This window comes from Dendropsophus ebraccatus, chromosome 2 (assembly GCF_027789765.1).
Source record: "Dendropsophus ebraccatus isolate aDenEbr1 chromosome 2, aDenEbr1.pat, whole genome shotgun sequence".
Taxonomy (NCBI): domain Eukaryota; kingdom Metazoa; phylum Chordata; class Amphibia; order Anura; family Hylidae; genus Dendropsophus; species Dendropsophus ebraccatus.
Window position 1 is genome coordinate 35,795,188 of NC_091455.1, and position 19,239 is coordinate 35,814,426.

Genomic DNA, 19,239 nt, shown 5'->3' on the forward strand with positions numbered 1-19,239 from the left:
CTCTATATGGACTCCTTCCCTCTGACCTCTGTATGGACTCCTTCCCTCTGACCTCTGTATGGACTCCTTCCCTCTGACCTTTGTATGGACAGTACTTATCAGCTGCTGTATGTGCTGCAGGAAGTGGCGTATTCTCTCCAGTCTGACACAGTGCTCTCTGCTGCCACCTTTGTCCATGTCAGGAACTGTCCAGAGCAGAAACAAAACTCAATAGTAAACCTCTCCTGCTCTCCAGACTGGAAAGAATACCACTTTCAGCAGGACATACAGCAGCTGATAAGTACTGGAAGACTGAAGAATTTTTTAATAGAAGTAAATTACAAATCTCTGGCACCATTTGATTTAAAAGAAAACATTTTTTGGTGAACAACCCCTTTAACAGGGGAAATTATAATTTAGGGCAGTTGGGGAGGTATAATTCTACTAACCCTGTACAGTCCATATTTAACAAAAATTCCTTAGGGTAGCTTCACGCGTACTGGATTCGAATTCCCGATACTCAAATCTTGGTACTGTCACGTCAATGGGGTTACATACCCGCAGCGGAATTTTCATTCCGCTGCGAGTATGTAACTCGGCCCCTTTATGGATGGCCGTCTGATGTGTATGGGGCAGCTCAGAAGTATGGAATGAATTGGTACTCTCACTATGGGCAGCAACTTATCAAAACTTATGTTTCAGCGGAATACTCCATTAATAATACCCCTTTAATAATAGGTATAACCTTCATGACTTTGGTATTGCAGAGTACGGCTACCATAAACCACAATCCCAATGTCAAACCCTTTTTTCCCCTTCTATGACAGCCTCGTCTCCTTCCCACCACCCCTTGAGCTTCACCACCCCCACCCCCTCACTCCACCACCGTAAAGAATGACACACAACCACCGTTTGGCTAATAATGACCACAGCAGCCAATATTTATAAACAAAGATAAATATACAAGTTATCAACAATATAAACCGGATTAAATTACTATTAAATTACTATTAACGGTTATAATGGACTAACATAACCATCGAGGGAGGTCCTTGTAGCTACTTAGATCTGACGCCCACACTAAAACCATCAATAAACTATGTTAACTATGTTTGCCCCCAGCCGCCCTGCCCGACTCGGTGACACCAAGCCAAATATGGCTACCAAGCCAAGCACCAACTCTCCGGTGATACACCTTACTTGAGAGTCCACATGCGCCAGACTGCCATTTAAATTAACTTCCAGAAATGAGGCGGAGAGTCATACCCAGGATGGTCCTTACATACGCCTCCTTCAATCCCCAGTAATGCGGGCCTCCTCACATGCCTGCGGCCCTGCTCCGGCCCTCCTTTTCAACCAAACTACATAAACTTCTACCTTCCATATCAGCAATCCACTAGGAGTCCACATCTGCCTCGTATTTGTAATAAATAAGTACAAATCAATCTGCCAGACAACTTCTGCCGGGAGCACCTGTCATGCGGAGGCAGTCCCTTTTCCATGATGCACAGTTCCCTGGCAGGTCCACCTCAGCTGGAAGGCTGAATAATGATGTGGACACCTGTCTCCTCAGAACACAATCTATCTTTACATACAGTCTTCCACTGAAGGTTAAACCTTCTTAGAGAGTTCAGCTTGTGTTATGGATGTGCTACCTTATACCGACTGGGAGAAAAACGAGTGAAATCATGCCGGAATAAAGACAACTGTTCGAATGGGTCCATCCTCCGTAGACGTCTACTTTGTAGCAGTGGCTTCCATCGCCATAAAGTTATTAAAAGGTAACAAGTAGAGCTGAAAAACCATGCTCGCCTTCGAACCCCATCGTGCGGCATTGGATTAGTGGTGGCTGAAGTTGAATGCAGCCCTAGGAAATCCTGCAATACATGGATACAGTGTATCACAGCATCCATATTTTCCAGGCAGCCTTAGGGGCCTATTCCACGGAGCGATGATTATCGCTCCGTGGAATAGAGACAACGATCAGCCGATGATTGTGTCATTGGCTGATCGTTTCTTTAGGTGCAAACCTAAAATCATCGGGCACCGACTGCGCATCGCTGCGTGGAATAGTGGTGCACGGCCAGCGATTTCACAAACAGCATACTTTACCTAACCATGCTGCAGGTCTTCTTCTTGCGCACGTTTTGTGGGGATTGTGGTCGCTGACCGGCACAGTGATGTTTTTTTGGTTAGGGACTCATGTGTATCAGAAGACCTGTACGTGGTACATGAGGCAATATGGTTTGGCCAAATTATATACTAACTTCTGATGTTGGTTTTAATTGTAGCTGAATAAGGTTTCGTGCCAGCCATGGGTGCGATGTGCAGCCATTTCTGTCTTTTTGGCTTCTGCATATGCTGCAGGTCTTCTCCTGCGCTCCTCTCTCTCTCTCTCCGAGCTGACAGGCCATGGTAGTCCTGGCTAGTGATTGGCTGAGCAGTCTGTCAGCTAAGACAGCCAACTCTTAAGCTGCAGCCACGGTGCCAGGAAGCAAGCAGAAAGCAGGAGAGCGTCAGGAGCATGGAGAGGAAATGTATAACAGTTTAAGACAAGGGCTGCATGGACATCGGTAAGGATATATATACAGCCCTTGCTAAACAATTATCAAGCCGTGATCTAGCAGATTGGCTCTGGTTTACAATAATGATCAGGCTGTCTTTAGCCCGTCTAATAGGACCCTGAGGGAAGTGAATAGCTACCAGCACACAATGTTGTATATGGTGGTCAATGAAGGGAACAGTTCTACTACATTTTGTTAAGTGTAACCTGCAGTATGTAACCTGTGGTATTATGAAACAGATTCTCTTTAAAGGGTTTTTTTCAGCTTTACAGAAACATGGCCAATTTCTACCAGAAACAGCACCTCTCCTGCAGTTCCATTACAATAAACTGAATGGAGCTGAATTGCAATACCACAAACAAGCTGGGTACAGGGTGGCACGTTTTTCTTCAAGAAAGTAGCTGTGATTTTTTTTAAAGCCTAAAAATCCCTTTAATACTGGATCTGCGCTTATTTTGTTCATTCTGTGCTAAGCCACTAAAAACAAAGTGCCTTCATAGACAGAGATGCGCCAATATTACATCAGATACAACATTACAATGACAAATCACAGTGTATTCCATTAACTTGAACAGGTTAGAAAGCAAGGAGTTAAATCTGCCATGTCTTACCTCAGCGTCCATATTAGTTTGCTCAAATCCGACCATGTTCGCTTGTAGCAGCTGTTGCAGGAGTTGTACTTGAGCCACGCTTAGGAAGAAGTCCAAGCTTGTGGTAATATTCACTTCCAAGGAATGGCCACACACTAAAATATCCTGAGGTGAAAAGGTAGATCTCATGTCATTTGTGTTTACTTGCGCTCAGGGGACCACAGAAACCTCAGCAATCTCCGTGTCTAACATATCCTAAATCAAATGCACCTGAAATACCTACACGTGGGTGCCAGATTCCTCTAACACAGATTATTTTCATTTGTAATCAATAGGAACGTTCCGCAGCTGACCAAGTCAGACATGTCAAAAATGCAGCGATGGAGCATACGTAGGAGAACCTCGACAAACACTGCAAGGTTAACATAACATGTATACGGATGCAAGGAAGGAGATGCCTCCATGCTTGGGGCTGGAGGTTATAGCCCAATTGGGTTCAGGGAGGTATTTGACCATGTAGTACATCTAGGGGCAGATTTATCAATCTGCTCCCCTAGCGTACACCACAGGAATGGAGCAGATTTTACCCTTTTCCATGGCGTATGCCAGCCATAATCCTCATTTGCCTGATGGGCAGGTAGGGGGGGGCACAATAAGGTGGGGAGGACGTGTGGTTTCCTCCTGTACCTGATTTATTATTATTTATGACTGGAAACAGGCGTAATTCATGATACAAATCTACACCTGCAAGTGTAGATTTGTGCACCTATTGTGCAGCAGGTGCAGGCCCAGACAGATTTAGTAAGAACCTGGGTAGATGGCGGTTGGTTTTAATTTAAAACCGATGTATAAGTACACCAGTCTTAATAAATCTCCCTCCTAGTGTTCAATATATATTAATACGGAATACAAGGACTGTGTGTCCGACAGTGTACTCAAAAGTCTGACCACTGGGATCCCCCAAAATAACAAGGGGGGGAGGGGGCGCACATGCCTTATACACTGGAAAATGTTAACCCCTGCCTGACTGCAGTAGGGTTTACTAGCTGGAGCCTTGCTGCGGTCAGGCAGGGGTTAACTGAAGCTGGAAAAAAAAAAATTCAACTCAACTGTGACCCGTTCCCTGCAGCCACGCATCCCCCGTCACGTTCCCGGCGCAGGCAATGTGATGCACACTGCCTGCGCTGGAGGTCCTCAAAGCTCTTCCGGCAGCAGAGCGTCTCATCAGAGAAGCTTGGAGACGCTTGGCTGCTTGGAGAATGACAGAGGCTTTTGGGACTTCCGGCGCCTCTGCCGTTCTTCCGAAGCTCTCCCAGCAGCCGAGCGTCTCCGATGACACGCTTGGCTGCAGGGAGAGCTTCAGGGACCTCCGGCGCAGGCAGTGTGCATCACACTCCCTGCGCCGGGAACGTGACGGGGTCGCCGCATACGGTGGCGATGCAGCTGTTTTTTTTTTTTTTTTTTAACTCCCCCACTGTATGCGGGGACCATTACCTGCGCATAAGACAACCCCTGACTTCTGTGAAGATTTTTTGGGGTTAAAAAGTAGTTTTATACGCCGGAAAACACAGCATATCTTTTCTAAGATAATAAGGGAAATATTGTAAAGGAAGACTAGATGAACCAGGTGGTGACAATGTTCTATTTTTCTAGAATGAGATGATGGCGTATAGATTCCTGGGGTAAAGTAACTGTCATGTAATAAAATAAAAATAGACCAAACACTCATTATCTATAATGGAAATACACTGCATCTCATAGACACAAGATTTCTTCTGATTGTTTTCATTTTCTCTTAACGTTACTTCTGGAAATATCATTTCAAGTGAGTTTCCATTGGAGGAGCTCAGGGATTTCTTAAGAGTGTCATAAAACTTCCCAAAATATCTAATCCTGTAGCATATTCACTGGTTTTGTTCTCTCACCTCAGTATGTAGACTGTCATGGGACACTTTACTGAAGATTATTGCTGGCGCGGCGGTAACTCGCACTGTGAAGTCTGTTAGAATGGGGCTCAGTATCGCTCGCCGTTCTTGATGTCTTCTTATACTGAAGAGGAAGAAGGTAAAATAATACACACTATTATGAAATTATACAAACACTGTTAACCATTACACAGGGAAGAGTTATTTCCTCCAAGTTTAAAGGGTTTTGTGAGTTAAATCACATTTTGCATTAAAGGAGAACTCCGACCAAATCTACAAACCTTGTGGGGGGAACATAATAAAGGTCGTGGCTGAGAACGTCTGGCTCAGCTAGTCAGTGACTGGTGCAGGATATGACAATGCAGGAAGCCAGAAGAAACAGCAGAGTGTCAGATGTCAGAGAGCTGGTGACACTGAGGATGGGCAAGTATAGATTCTTTATTATGTTCCCCACACCAGATTTATTGATTTGGCTGGAGTTCCCCTTTAATCTTAAAGGGGTATTCTAGGATCTTTTATTGATGGCTTATCCTCTGAAAGCACAGACTGAAAAGGAAGGAAGGGTGGGGCAGTGGTGTTTAGTGTCCCTCTGTTTGGTAATACAGATCAGGCCCCATTCATCGGATCACAACCAGTCCACATCATGTAGGATCCATTAAAATGAACTGGCAACTTTATGATGTATAATAGGCCATATGGGCAAAGATTGTGCTAATAGTAAAACACAGGAAACCTCTTTAATAATGTTTATAATTTCCAAACAATAAGGCAGGGTATACTTATATTCAGCAAACTACAGCCATCCTGGATAGGAACACCAGATACAAGCTGGATCTATTGCATCCACCATAACATCTGGTCCCATATATGTTAAAATGGTGCCTGACACTGAACCTATGGATCATCCTGCATAGTTGCCCTAATCTGAAAACTGTGCAAGCAACAATTTTTGATCTAGCGCAACCACAAAAGATGGTGTTCCGATTTTTTTATTTATCGCCAACACAACTCCGAACATGTTTGGCAATCATACTGGATAGGGACATCAACAAAGGGAAACTGTTGCATTCAGCATCCCATCCGATGCCCCATTGGCAAAAAAACACGGTATAACCAAGAACCTATAGATCATCTGGCATAGTTGCACCATATCAAAAAAAATTCTAAATGTAGAATTTATTGATCTACTTTAACCACTCCAGATGGCAACTATACTGGATCGCCGCACATATGTGAAACCATCCTAAAAGAAGAATGTGATCAAACGTGTTATATGGCTATAACCTTAGAGATAATAGGAAGACAGAAATGACAGAAGCTCAGTTTCTGATCTGGACTCAGTACAAAGCTATTTGATTTCATGTGCATGTGAACATGTTTTCCAAAAGTTTATAAGTGAGTTGAAACAGGGGGTGAAACCATGTCCGATGCCAAGTCTCCTAATAACACTTGTTATACAGGATGGAAATCCAAGGGGAAATGGAGACAAAAAAGATTTTCATGAGCAAAACATTCCAAGCCAAAAGAAGATAAAAGAGACAAAGTTATTAATTTTACGTGGAAAGAATTCCATCCCTACCATAAATTATAGGGTATTCTGCTAAATGAAAACCTCACTGGATGTATTATGTAGAAGAGGATTATACATGAACATTACAAGGGGAGCAGGTGCAACCAGACATAGCCCCAGTCTACACAATCAAACGGAAACCCCTTATAAGAGATAAAGCATTAATCAATACAACATAGAAGGATGCAGAATACAAGTAATAAGGATTCGAGGAACATCTCCTTTCTGCTTATAGTATTCTTTGTGTCGCCTTTGATGCTGCACCACTAGATGGAGCATGCTATACGCTCAATACATTCAATGCAGCAACTAACGCATTGAGCTGCTAAATCAACATGTAAAAAGCCATAAAAAAACATTATATACATATATACATATATACATATATATATATATATATATATATATATATATATATATATATATATATATATTTATTTAAGAGGAATCCCTTTAAATGGTTAATAAAGCGACATCCTGAATGTATGTGTAAAAGTAATTCTGCTATATGTCGCCCTGATCTCTAGTCTGGCAAAAAAGCTTTTCCTTTTAGGTGATGAGAAAGTTCCTATGAGGTTAAATAGTTCTAACATGAGCGGCACACATATGCAACCAATGAGAGGCAGCAGAGCTGGCAGCCGGGTACAACACGGCCTTATTATCCACAAGCTATTGAGAATGAATATAACTCAAGGCATATTATACATCTGCAGCTCTCTTATTTCATATGGAGAAAAGTACTAAAAATTAGGGACTGGAAGCAATTCAGCAGCTTATACCCCAAAGAGCATAACACCACAGTCACAGCTGTTGCTGGGGCTACTCTGGACATAGAGCGGAGTGATGGGCGTGGGGAAAAGCGAACAGGGAGCTGTCGTTGCTTGATCCTTTATAGGGATCTAAAGTATGACATGGCCAATTACGAGAGTGCATTTCTGTTCTGCACTGACGGAGCCCATCTGTCGGATGTATTTTCGGATACTCTCTATGTAATTCAGGCCAGCAGCAATTTCTTTGAAACAACTGGAGTTGGCAGGACAGGAGCACTTCATGCTAGTCACTGTTCTTGTCGGAGGAAGAGATCACTGTCTGGTCGCTGGTAGGGGAGAACTAGGAGGAGAGATGAGTTATTGCCTGATGAACTCCCATCAAGTGCACAGATGGAACGAAGGCTGAAGATTTAGTGCAGGGTGATAGGTTGTGATACATTTATAGACTCTTCACAAGCTAACTATCCAGAATAACATAATTACAGCTCTTTTGTGTCGGATATTACTAAATAATCCTCCAAAATATTTATGAAAAATGCATGGCTTCCAGGAATAATAAAAGAACATGATCTGCAAGATATTCATATGTTCCAGAGCAATGTTTCTCAACTCCGTCCCTCATCGCCTCAAAGGGGCCAAGGCTTCAAGAATTCCTCAGTAATTTACAGGGCATACTGTATATACTCTTTAATACTGAAATTACAACACAATGGATAGGCCTTCACCAGGAAACACTGGTTCTACCTCAGGGATTATGGTTTGGGGTGGTATAATGCATGGTAGCCTGGCTCGTCTAGTCGTCATTCCAGGTACACTAACATCTCGGCGTAGCACTGATTTGGTCATAAAACCAGTGGTGCCGCCATTTCTTTGATGCTTCAGCCAATGAGGACAACAGTCCATGGGCTCCCTTAGTATTAAGCAATGTGCCGACACATGTTCCAGTTCTCGACATCGCCAGCAAACAACGAGGCCCCCGGGCTCTGGCTAAAAAGTTCCTCTTTGGGGTGAGCGTGCTCTCCCCCAACTGTAACCCCCTCCCTTAAGGACACTTTCTCTCCCATTTTATTAAATGAATGGTTTTACCCTGTGCTGGCTTCTGCTGGTTTCTTCTGTCGCAGTGCACCTCTCAACAACCGAGATAAGCTTATCCACACTTTTGAGGCCCGTGTATCCCACACACGGCTAGAGCTTTATGGGAAGGGAACAAATGAGTGATCACAGGCAACCCACTCCACCGGCTGCAACCACTTGCTGGTCAGGTGGATTAAGTTGTAAATCTGGGACCTAGCAGGATCAAATTCCCAGGGGTAGAATCTTTGAACCTGTCCCACCAGGATAACCCCCAGCTGGGCTAGTATGTAGCCTTTTAGATTGGCGTAACCCTTGGCATCTTGAACCCTCAGGTCGAAGTAGGTTCACTAGTTAGGGAAGGGGCCAGGAGTATCTGCCCACTGGTCCACAGGAAGCTGCTCTCTATCAGTAATTATTTTGAAGGTCCCCGGACATGTCTTGATGCCATCTTTAGTTATCTTGCGGAGTACGTTTTGCATGACTTGACGGGGCATTTACTGCGCACCTGTCGACCCCACTGGCCTTTCTGCCAAAACCTGTTACTGTTGTTTAAGAATCTGGTTCATCTGCTGCTGTTCAACATGGCTTGGTGGGCTTCAACCAATAGCTTTCACTTGCCACTAAAATGCGATTGCCTCTCACTGCAAGGTATGGGCCTGTTAGACGTTGATGCTGGACTGTACAAGCTGCTTGATGAGTTCCTCCATGTTTGCCATGCTCACTCTGCCTGTCCTAGGTACTCTCTTTACAATGCCCGCATCCTCCACCATATGTGACCTATTACAGCTATGGGATTGTTTTTCAGTCCACAAGGCATAGAGAGAGAGACAGGGCCCTAAGTCTATGAAGTAAACACATTTTTCCTGGTGCTACCATTGCAACTGCTGTGGACCCTTCAGGTCTCTGTAACATGACATGTGAGGTGCTATACGTGATAATATACCATAGACTGATGCAGTATCATTGGACCTTACTTACAGCACCATACATTTGTCTAAAAAAAAGCCTAAAACTGGAATCTGGAGGGTATAGCGAAGATATACTTAAGATGTAAACGCTCTCAACAGCTGGTCAGTGTATCCTGAGAAGTCAGTACTGTAGTCTAAATAAAATTACAAGGTTCAATATGATAACTTTACAACGGGGAGGGAGGGGGTGAAAGGGAAGGGCAAGTAATATCATGAATATCAATTTGTTTGGCTCTTTTCTTCTTAAGTCTTCATGTTCATGTAAACACAGATCAACACATGATCGAGTCATTCTGCCAAACATACTCCTGTGTTACTTTGTTCTGTTCTGCTGTCTTCCTCTCAGATAACACATGAAAGCAGAAGCCTGTTCAGTATATTTTATCTGTCACTGATCCAGGATTTTTTTTTCTTCTAAGTGCCATTCAGGCAGCAGTATTCGCTTTCTCTCAGATTTATCTGGCGGTTTGTGAGAGATAAGTGCAAAACTCAACTTGCAAGCCCCTTAAAGCCTCTTGTTTAATTCTGCGTATGTAATATGGCGGCCCACCTGTGGTTTGTTATTATAAAAGTGTAAGTTATAGATCTTGCGCGGTTACAGAACACACGGTTTCACATCATGGTTAAGATACTGAATTGTGGAATGTTATACATTATTTGATCACGTCCTCTGGCCTATTCTAATAAACATACCACTGCTATGTATACAGAAAGCATGAGTCAAAATTGGAAATGTAAACTTTGGCCTTGTGCTAATGTTCCTTGAGATAATCTGCCCATACTGATTGGAACTCGTGTAACGGTAAAACAAATAATCAGGACCTTATTACTCATGGGTGTTAATAGGCACATCTCCGCCATATCAAACAAACCACAGCAATTTCCACGAGTACAATCGGACAGCATTATACAACTGTACTTGGAAGGCTCTGATCAGCTGAGACGATGGAATTTGGATCACTGCTAATATCTATCATAGGCTGAAGAAGGATGTGTTGTTAGTATATCATATGCCAAAACTATTTCACTTGTCAGTCGGAGCCTCTGTGTTTCTGGCTGCCATACTTCCATAGACCGTATAAAATGGGTTTCTCAGACCACCAACATGGACATAAAGTACTGTGAGACAAATTTGGAAACAAAACCGCACCTCATTTATTAAAAGGGAGCTGTCACGCTGAACAAGTGGTCCAATATTCCAGTATTCCATAGTATGGAGCAAAATGAGCTGATGAGATTGATGTTTAGTTTTGTGCAAAAACACGTGGCCTTGAGTTTCCCTATACTGCAGCCTAGATAAGGGTCCTTTTCCATTGCCTGATATGGTGTAACAGCAAGGATGGAAGTAAGCACCAACGCCTTCAGAGGGCACGATTAATCATGCAGCTGGGCAAAAAAAAACATCACTGCATCGTTAGTGCAGCCATTTATATATATTGCTATCAGCTACACATCCCGTTTACACTGAAAGATGTGCGACCCATAGCAATAATTCTTAGCCATGCACAAAAAATGTGACCAGCCGCTAGGCAGGCAGTTTCCCGCTCATCAGCTGGTTGCTGACACTTTTACATGAGGTGATTACAGGCTGAATGAGCGTTTGTAGATACACTCAATGACAAAAATCTGCATGTTTATTGTTTAGAGCCTTAAAGTCTACATGTCGCTATAAAAGACTTTTGACACATCATAGAGACATGCCGAAAGTTTTGATCAATCTGGGTCTGAGTGTTCAGACCAGTAATGATCGGCAGATAGAGTGGGGAGAAGACCGCAGCTGCAGCGCATCAACTCTCTGCTCTAAATTTAAAGAAAAAAAAAAAAAAAAAAAAAAAAAAAAAAGAGTCTGACTTATAAGGGCCTCCTATGGAGCCCAACTCTTTCTTTTTTTTTTTTTTTTTTTTTTTTTTTTTTTTTTTTTTAACTGCAGCTGCAGTCCTCTCCCCGATCTATCTGGGTCTGACCACTCAGACCCAGACCCATCAAAACTTTTCACATGTCTCAGAGACATGTCAAAAGTTGTTTTTTTTTTTTTCACGACAGGTCCCACAGACTGTAAAAAGGGGCAGGCAGGGGTGGGTGAGTCACTGAGTGGCTAAGTAGGCAGTCGCTTAGGCAGACTTTGCCATTGTTGCTGCAGGAGCCGGGGACATGATGTACCCAGTTTCCTGTAGATGACAGCCGGCAGCGATGAAAGGGACTCATGGAGGCACAGGGACAGGTGAGTTCTCACCTTGCCCCTGCCTGCTGAGAAGTTAGCTACTTCCTTTCTGTATTGCTTGTCTATTAAACTACAAACCCAGAATTCATTGTTTAACCAAATAAATATGTAACATTATAGGTGATCAATTATGGTAAATTCTCTGGTTTGTTTGACATATCTCTAACACCAGATCATGCTTCACACACTACAGGCATAGGATCACACTATGGGTGACAAGGTCATATAAATATAAGCCCCATGAGAGCTAACAAAGATTTCAACAACTTTCTGTGACCTGTCCAAGACAATGAAATCTAAAAGCCAAACGGCTCATTTTACTAAGAGAAAGATGGAACACAAGTATGGCACAAGTACAGGCAGGTTTGCATTTTAGCAGGAGGCATTATCTTCAAAGGTTTTTTTTTTTTTTTTTTAATATAAAGAACTCTACTGTCAACTGTCTAATAAATGAACTTATATTGGTAAATAAAAGTTATTTTACCATCTTTCTTTACTGCTTTCTTTCTGCTTCTGATGGAAACGGTCACAAGCTGGATTGGTTTAGAAAGGGGCTTATGCAAAGAACCAATCCGCCATGATTTTATCCATAGTGACCCAAACTTTAGGTGACAGGAGAAACTGCACACTGATTTGGTCAGCAAAAATCATGAAAGGTACCCTTTAATATCAGAAAACCCCACTGATACTCTGCAATTGCAATCTTACCTGCTGGCCATGTTCCATTCCAGGGCTGGATTTTGGGAGCCTCTGTCTGCTTCAACAAGCAATCCTCCATGGTTACTTTCCTTTTCCGGTTTCAGCTGCTCCCACTGAGCAGTACCAATGTTAATAGACTGCAGGTCGATTTGGTATTGCCTATCTTCAACTTCTGATCCAGGATCTCTAAGAATACCTAAATTCAAGGCACGCCTGAAATACAGAAATAGGTTACTAAGATTCTGTTTGACAATAAAAAACATACACAAAATGTAATATTCAAGGGGTATTCCAACACAACTAATACAGTAAGACCTTAAAGGGTTTGTAAAGTTAAAAACTTTTGCAAATACATTTATTTGGCCAACTTGCCTCCTCCTACTAATATGATGTCCTTGCCCACTTATTGTTCAAAGGTTGTTGTCTAGGTTAACAACCACCACTCTACTCTAAAAGCAGTGGTCTGGTTGGTGTACAGTATATAGCTATAATTTAAATGTACAGAGAAATTGGGAGGGATTTATCAAGACTGACTTTAGGCTCTGTTCACACTGAGTAAAACTAGTGGAATTCCATTGCAGAATTCTCCACCAGCCTCCGTGTTATACTGGTAGTCTATGGGAGCGCCTCCTCTCTCTCCGCGCTGAAGAATGGACAGGTTACACCACAGGAGATATTGCAAATCTGATTGCCACAAGCGATTTCTGACAAGATTCTGGTCTTTTTTTTGCTACATGACCACTTTCCGACTGGAAACACTTGCCCTATATCCAAAACCGTGGCTTTCAAAATGTCAGCCCCATATAAGCCCCATCACCCATTACTTGCTGGGGTATTTAGATGAGTAATTTTTCCTTTCATTTCTGGAAAAAAAACAGACTTATGCTCACCCTGTATATACATGTTTTTAAGGCAGCCTTAGGTTCGGCTGAACCCGGACATGCTCAAGGTTCACTGATCTTTAGTAGACAGCAATGGTTGGATGCTTTTGAAGCAAAACCTATAGCAATTATTAGCAAAGGTGAAGAGCTGCTAGCAAAAAATAGCTCTTGTCTAACAGTGTATGTACTACATAGCCATTTTTTTCAATGACCAGCATGTAATACTCTCTTGGTTTGTGAGCCGCAGCTTCCTTTGGACATAATGGCCGACCGCCAGGGGTTTCTGAGCCAGACCAGCGTGAATCCGATGAGGGTTTGACTTCATAAGACTAACTCTTTAATATTTATTAAGATTAAGAAATGTTTCCTAAACATTTTCTAAAGACAACACATGCCCAGCATTGCGTCGCTCAAAATCCGGATGCGCCTAAGGGCAGATACAGTGCACTTTACAGGATCTGCAGAAAAGAGCTTAATGGAAGTTAACATTATTTTTCTTTGATATTCCAAGAATTTTTTTCAGCTTATGGTTAAACTTTAGAGACTTAACTAAGTACTTATGGTATTGAGGCTGTAATTAATAGCCTATATCCTAATACCGCTGGCCATGTTCAGAGCTCAAGCCTCCTTTTTTATGGTTTTTCTGACGGAGTTATGAATGATGTCATCTATTTCTCCAACCAAGCTGGTTTTATGAATTTGTGTACATTAAATTATGCTGCAAATCACTGAGTGACATCAGATCATACGTTAACATACCTTTTTGCTTTGGCTGATCCAAATATAAAGTTGAGGTTTAAATCTGGAAATGTTAGCTACAGCACAAAAGCACTCACCGACATGTTATGCCAAGACAAGCGAGTTTTTCTGCAATGTTACGCGGAGAAAATCTTACAAATGAGTCTCCCACAGTGTAAGTAGTAGAAACGGGCAACATTACCATAATACTGCAGAACATGAAATGGCAAAAGGGAATTAATCAGAACTACTGTGACTATATTCTAGAAAGAGAAAATGCCAATGAAAACCTTCAATTGATGTTATTATAAGGGTTCTCCAGAACTTAAAGGGGTTATCCAGGATTTGCCTGTGTAAACAATGAGAACGGCGCAGCCCTTTGTTGTGCTGATCGGCATATGCCCTGAAAGTACAACTCCAAAGATTACGTTTAAATGGCAACTATCACTAGAAAAATTCTTTTGATGTGTCATAATGACATATCAAAAAAAGTGACATAGTAAAACAAAAGTTTTACTGGTCAGGATGTGTTTGAGCAGTGACTGATCAGGAGATTGAGCTAAAAAAAAAAATCTGACTATGTCACGTGATGGGACAAAATTTATATTATCTTCCTATGAGTAGCAAGAGAGGGAGAGACATGTGAACATACTGTACCCTAGCAAAGTGGGGGGCAGTGACATAAAGCCACCTCCTAGACTGTTTACCCGGTAAATGGGTCTTCTTGACTCTGAAATACTGAAGTGTTTCAGACTAAGGGACCTAATACAACTTAGACTTTCGTTAGTTGTTGCTAACAGGTTCGGACGTTGGTATAAGGTGTATGGGGTTTTACTCAACCAACCACTGACAGATGATTTAGGTGGGATAGGGGTCGGCCGTGATGCAAAATCACTGCCTGACCACTTCGATCTGGGAGAGATAAGCCACGGCCAAGAGCTCTTAACCCATACAATAAAGAACACAGGATAACTTGGCCATGCTGAACATTCCTGTGCACAGGGAGAGAACTGACAGCTAAACAATAACCTTAAAGGGAACCAATTACACTAAAATTGGCCATGAAGCTAAGGAAACGTGCTGGTACATCAGCCAGCACGCTTCCTAAACATCCCCCTGTACTCTCCGTCCCCTGTACATACAGCCCGCAAATTTAGTTTAACAGAATCCCACGCTCTATGCAAATTACCATCTAAGTAGTGACTGTGGGCAAGTGGCTGGTCATGTAGTCACAGTGGGCGGGTGACTTCGTCAAGTAGTCACTGTCCTGGGCCGGCTCCGGCGCGGTTATCACGCCCCTCTAGGCGTGTGTGGAAGGCGCCGCATGGTGACGTCATTAGGGGGGCCGGCATTGCACGTCTGCCACGCCGACGTCTTTACTAAGCTGCGCATGCGCAGTACAGTGGGTGAAGCCGCTGTTTTACTACGCTGTGCAGGCGCAGTACAGCAGCGTCTTCTACGGCTGCATTGAGCATTAATAAAGACGTCTGCGTGGCCGATGTGCAATGCTGGCCCCCCCCTAATTACGTCACCATGCTGCGCTTTTCACACACGCCCAAAGGGGCATGATAACAGCGGCCCAGGAGAGTGATTATTTGAAGAAGCCACCCGCCCACCGTGACTACATGACCAGCCACCCGCCCACCGTGACTACATGACCAGCCACCCGCCCACCGTGACTACATGACCAGCCACCCGCCCACCGTGACTACTTAGATGGTAATTTGCATAGAGCGCGGGAGACTGTTAAACTAAATTTGCAAGCTGTATGTACAGGGGACGGAGGGTACAGGGGGATATTTAGGAAGCTGGCTGGCTGATCTACCAGCACGTTTCCTTAGCTTTATGGCCAATTTTAGTGTGATTGGTTCCCTTTAAGTCATAGTACACTGTAGAGTCTATTTTAGGCTGCTCATGCTTGGGCAGCATGAAACAGATGATCAATTCTCATTACATTTTCCCTAAATTATCTGTGTTCCTAACTGTGGGAAAGGTTTCTTATAATGTACTGTAGGTAGCAATTACCAACCTGGAGTCCTGGCAAAGCAGATGACTAAAATGGGGCAAAAACAGTGATCATTCATCAGTGTTCTCCCATCAGAACACTTCTAGAAAAAAAGGTCATAGTGAGAAATGACTGAATTTCCTGAAATTTGCTCCAGGTTCAATTAGTTAGAATTGAATGTCAGATTTGACTTGGCTATTAATTTTGAATAGAAAGTACACTGATAAGCCACGTATGACCCTCTGAGATCTACTAGTTTTCACATTTCTTATATTTACCCTGTGCAGTGTCGGGTTCCCAACAGCAGCAGTACAATATGAAACATGGTGGACAAAGCAAGAGATGTGAGGGTGTATAGGGCTCGAAGTCGCAGCTATTATTTCAAGAGATTTCTTAGAAATGAATATCAAAAGTTTTGGATTCACAGGACTGACAAATGTTTTGGAAACTTATAACAAATTAGATTAGTGCCGAATGGAATTGCTTATCTCTAGCCATTGCCCTAATAGTTATTATCTTGGCAGCCCTTATTCAGTATGTATTTAGATTAGCTTTTCACCATCAGTGTCCTTTCAATATGAAAATACTGATGTATGAGGTCTGGAAACATAGCAGTGAATATGCTGCCAACTATTCAATAAACAGCGCACTTTATCAACTATCCAGTGACTTGCTTGCTTGGCTCATCCGTGGATTGCAATTAGAATGTGCGTTTATGACAATTCGCAGCAATCAGCCACAGTGAGCAGGACCCGCACACAAGGTTCATGAACTGGACGCTGATTTTTTCCTGGATAACAATCTGTCTATGCACACTGCCCTGATGTGGTCTAGACAATTGGAATTTTTTTTTTTTTTGGCTTATGTTTTTGACTATTGCAAAATGTATTGCTTAACATCTCTCCTTGAGACTAACAGAGATCCAAAGCCTGGAATAGACTCTGTTCCTCCTATTTTTATCAAAAGTGGAGACATATAAATCATGGGAATCTCCATGACAATTGCTGGGAAACAACCAGTCCCAGTAAACCTGTCTCTTTACCTTATGAGAAGATGGACCACCCTGTGTTGTTGGGGAAAAGTTCTGAAAATGACTTGATAAAAAGAACAGACTAATTGCAGCCGGTCTGCAGATCAAAACTGAATTTTAACAACTTATTTTTCATTTTAAAATAACCTTATCAGACAAGTATTGTCAAAGTCAAAGAGGTCCAACTCTCCCGGCAATATTATTTATGGAGTGTCAAAGTGATGTATACCCAAGACCAGCAGCCATGTTTTTTCATGGACTTATCTATGAAAAAGTTTGTTTTCATTGCCTAAAGCTGTGTTCCCACTACGGCAGTGAAGTTTTATCACAAAGATATGCTATGACTTACTAACAATGAAGGACCAACAATCCAGACCCCCACCAATCCCTAGAATGAAGGGGCTGCTGGTTAAACACTGCGACTGTGCACAGCTATGCTTCGAGCCTCCCAAATGTTTTGTGAATTACATGTCCCAAATTATTTACAGGGGTAGTCCAATCTCAATTAACTTAGAATAACTTGCAGGGCCTGCATATTTTTGTAATTACATTGATGTAGAAAACTTACCTCCTGATATACCCATTTCTTCCCTTCCCTTGGTGTCAGCTCCCAGCTCATTATTCTGCCATAAAAGAATTAGTCTAGCTTGTATATATGTGTGGTATATGGCATGATTTATTAATCTGTCTTATAGAAAGATTGTCATTTTTGCCCACAGCATCAATTGTCATTTTTGCCCACAGCATCAAATCAGAAGACATGTACCAATCGTATATTATGCCTATTTTAATGCAGTCTAACCTCAGCAGAAAGTTAAAAAATTAACAGACCACATTTGCATGCATTACCCCCTCCGGTTTCACGTAAAAAGTATATGACTGTGATCATGTAAGGCACATTTTCCACAGAAGCAGTTCTAGGCTATGTTCCCACATAGCGGGGGAAGGCAGCCATCTTGGTATATAGACAGTCACTAATATGCTAATAATGATCATGATCATTGCACAAGGATCAAAAAGCAGCTACTTGTAACATCACATTCTGGGTCATTTAAAGTAAAACATTTGATCGCAGACATATATTAAAGATTGCGATTAGTCAGAGTCTGGATGTTCAGACCCCTGACTGATTGTTAGACCACTCCTTTAAGTAGATGAGATTTTTAGAACCATCTTTCAATGGAATATTGGGAGGTCAACTTATGCAGGAGTCACCACATCTTTGCTGTCTGTTGCTGTTTTTGCTCTTTTTTTTATATATAGATGTAATAGCATACTTATATGTTTAGCTTTATTCACAGAGAAAGCTTATGATCCAGAAGTACATAAATCTGGTTCTCACCCAAAACGATTCCTAAAACATTGATCCAACATAGCAAACAGCACTGTCATATTTTGGATCTCTGTATAAGTGGAAAAACTTATGTACAGAAAAAAATAACTTGATCTTTCTGGCTTTTGTCCTCAGCTGCTCGAAGGTTCTGTTTTTCTCAGAGTTTTGAAGCTATTATTTAAAAATGTGTCTTTCCAAGATAATAGATGAACCTTCTCGCTCCCAAAGCTGAAGACAGCATAGCACAGTCCCTCATAGGGATGCCTTTAATCTTCCAGGCCACAGGTGCCTGTGTAAGAGCAATATTCAGCTCAGCTTCTGCCTCCTGGGAGGGAAGAGCACAGAACACTACTAATCCTTGGATAACTTAAAAACAGAGGCAGGAAACCAAGATGAAACTTAAAACTAGCCATTTGCCTTGGCAACGCAAATGTCAGGTCTTAAACGTGTCATCTAAACCCTGTACAATATTATGACACCATATAATTACAAGCATGTAAAAATGTTTATTTCCCTCCGTGCAATCCTCTTCTATCGAGCAGCAAATAATGAAGAAGAGTTTAATGATCGGAGGTAAAACAGGAGAATCGCCATTGTCATGTTAATGGGACGCAAATGGTTTAGTTCAACTGAAATTTATTTTTGCAAAGTTACATATATAGAATCTAAGACACAACTTTATCCCTCACACCTTGTAACTAGTATGTATACAACTTTTAGAATGTACTATAAGAATATAGTAGTTGTCAACACTCCACTGTATTCATCCTTGGACACAAGAATAGTTTTTTGTCATCCAAAAGCACAACGTCCTGTTAAGCATAGAATTGTACCGCTATCAAATTATGTATGTGTGGGATTGCATATATATATATATATATATATATATATA

General features: G+C 42.1%; 1 protein-coding gene across 5 annotated transcripts in view; it reads right to left on the bottom strand.

The window, feature by feature from the left end:
* Window positions 1-19,239, bottom strand: part of VPS13B (vacuolar protein sorting 13 homolog B) — a 729,531-nt gene that overhangs the window by 217,367 nt on the left and 492,925 nt on the right. For all 5 annotated transcript variants that reach the window (XM_069957347.1, XM_069957346.1, XM_069957349.1 and 2 more), the window contains exons 31-33: window positions 12,370-12,573; window positions 5,059-5,182; window positions 3,155-3,298 (exon numbers count right to left, since the gene is read on the bottom strand). In XM_069957347.1, coding sequence (XP_069813448.1) covers window positions 3,155-3,298; window positions 5,059-5,182; window positions 12,370-12,573 — 472 coding nt within the window. The remainder of the gene's footprint in view (window positions 1-3,154; window positions 3,299-5,058; window positions 5,183-12,369; window positions 12,574-19,239) is intronic.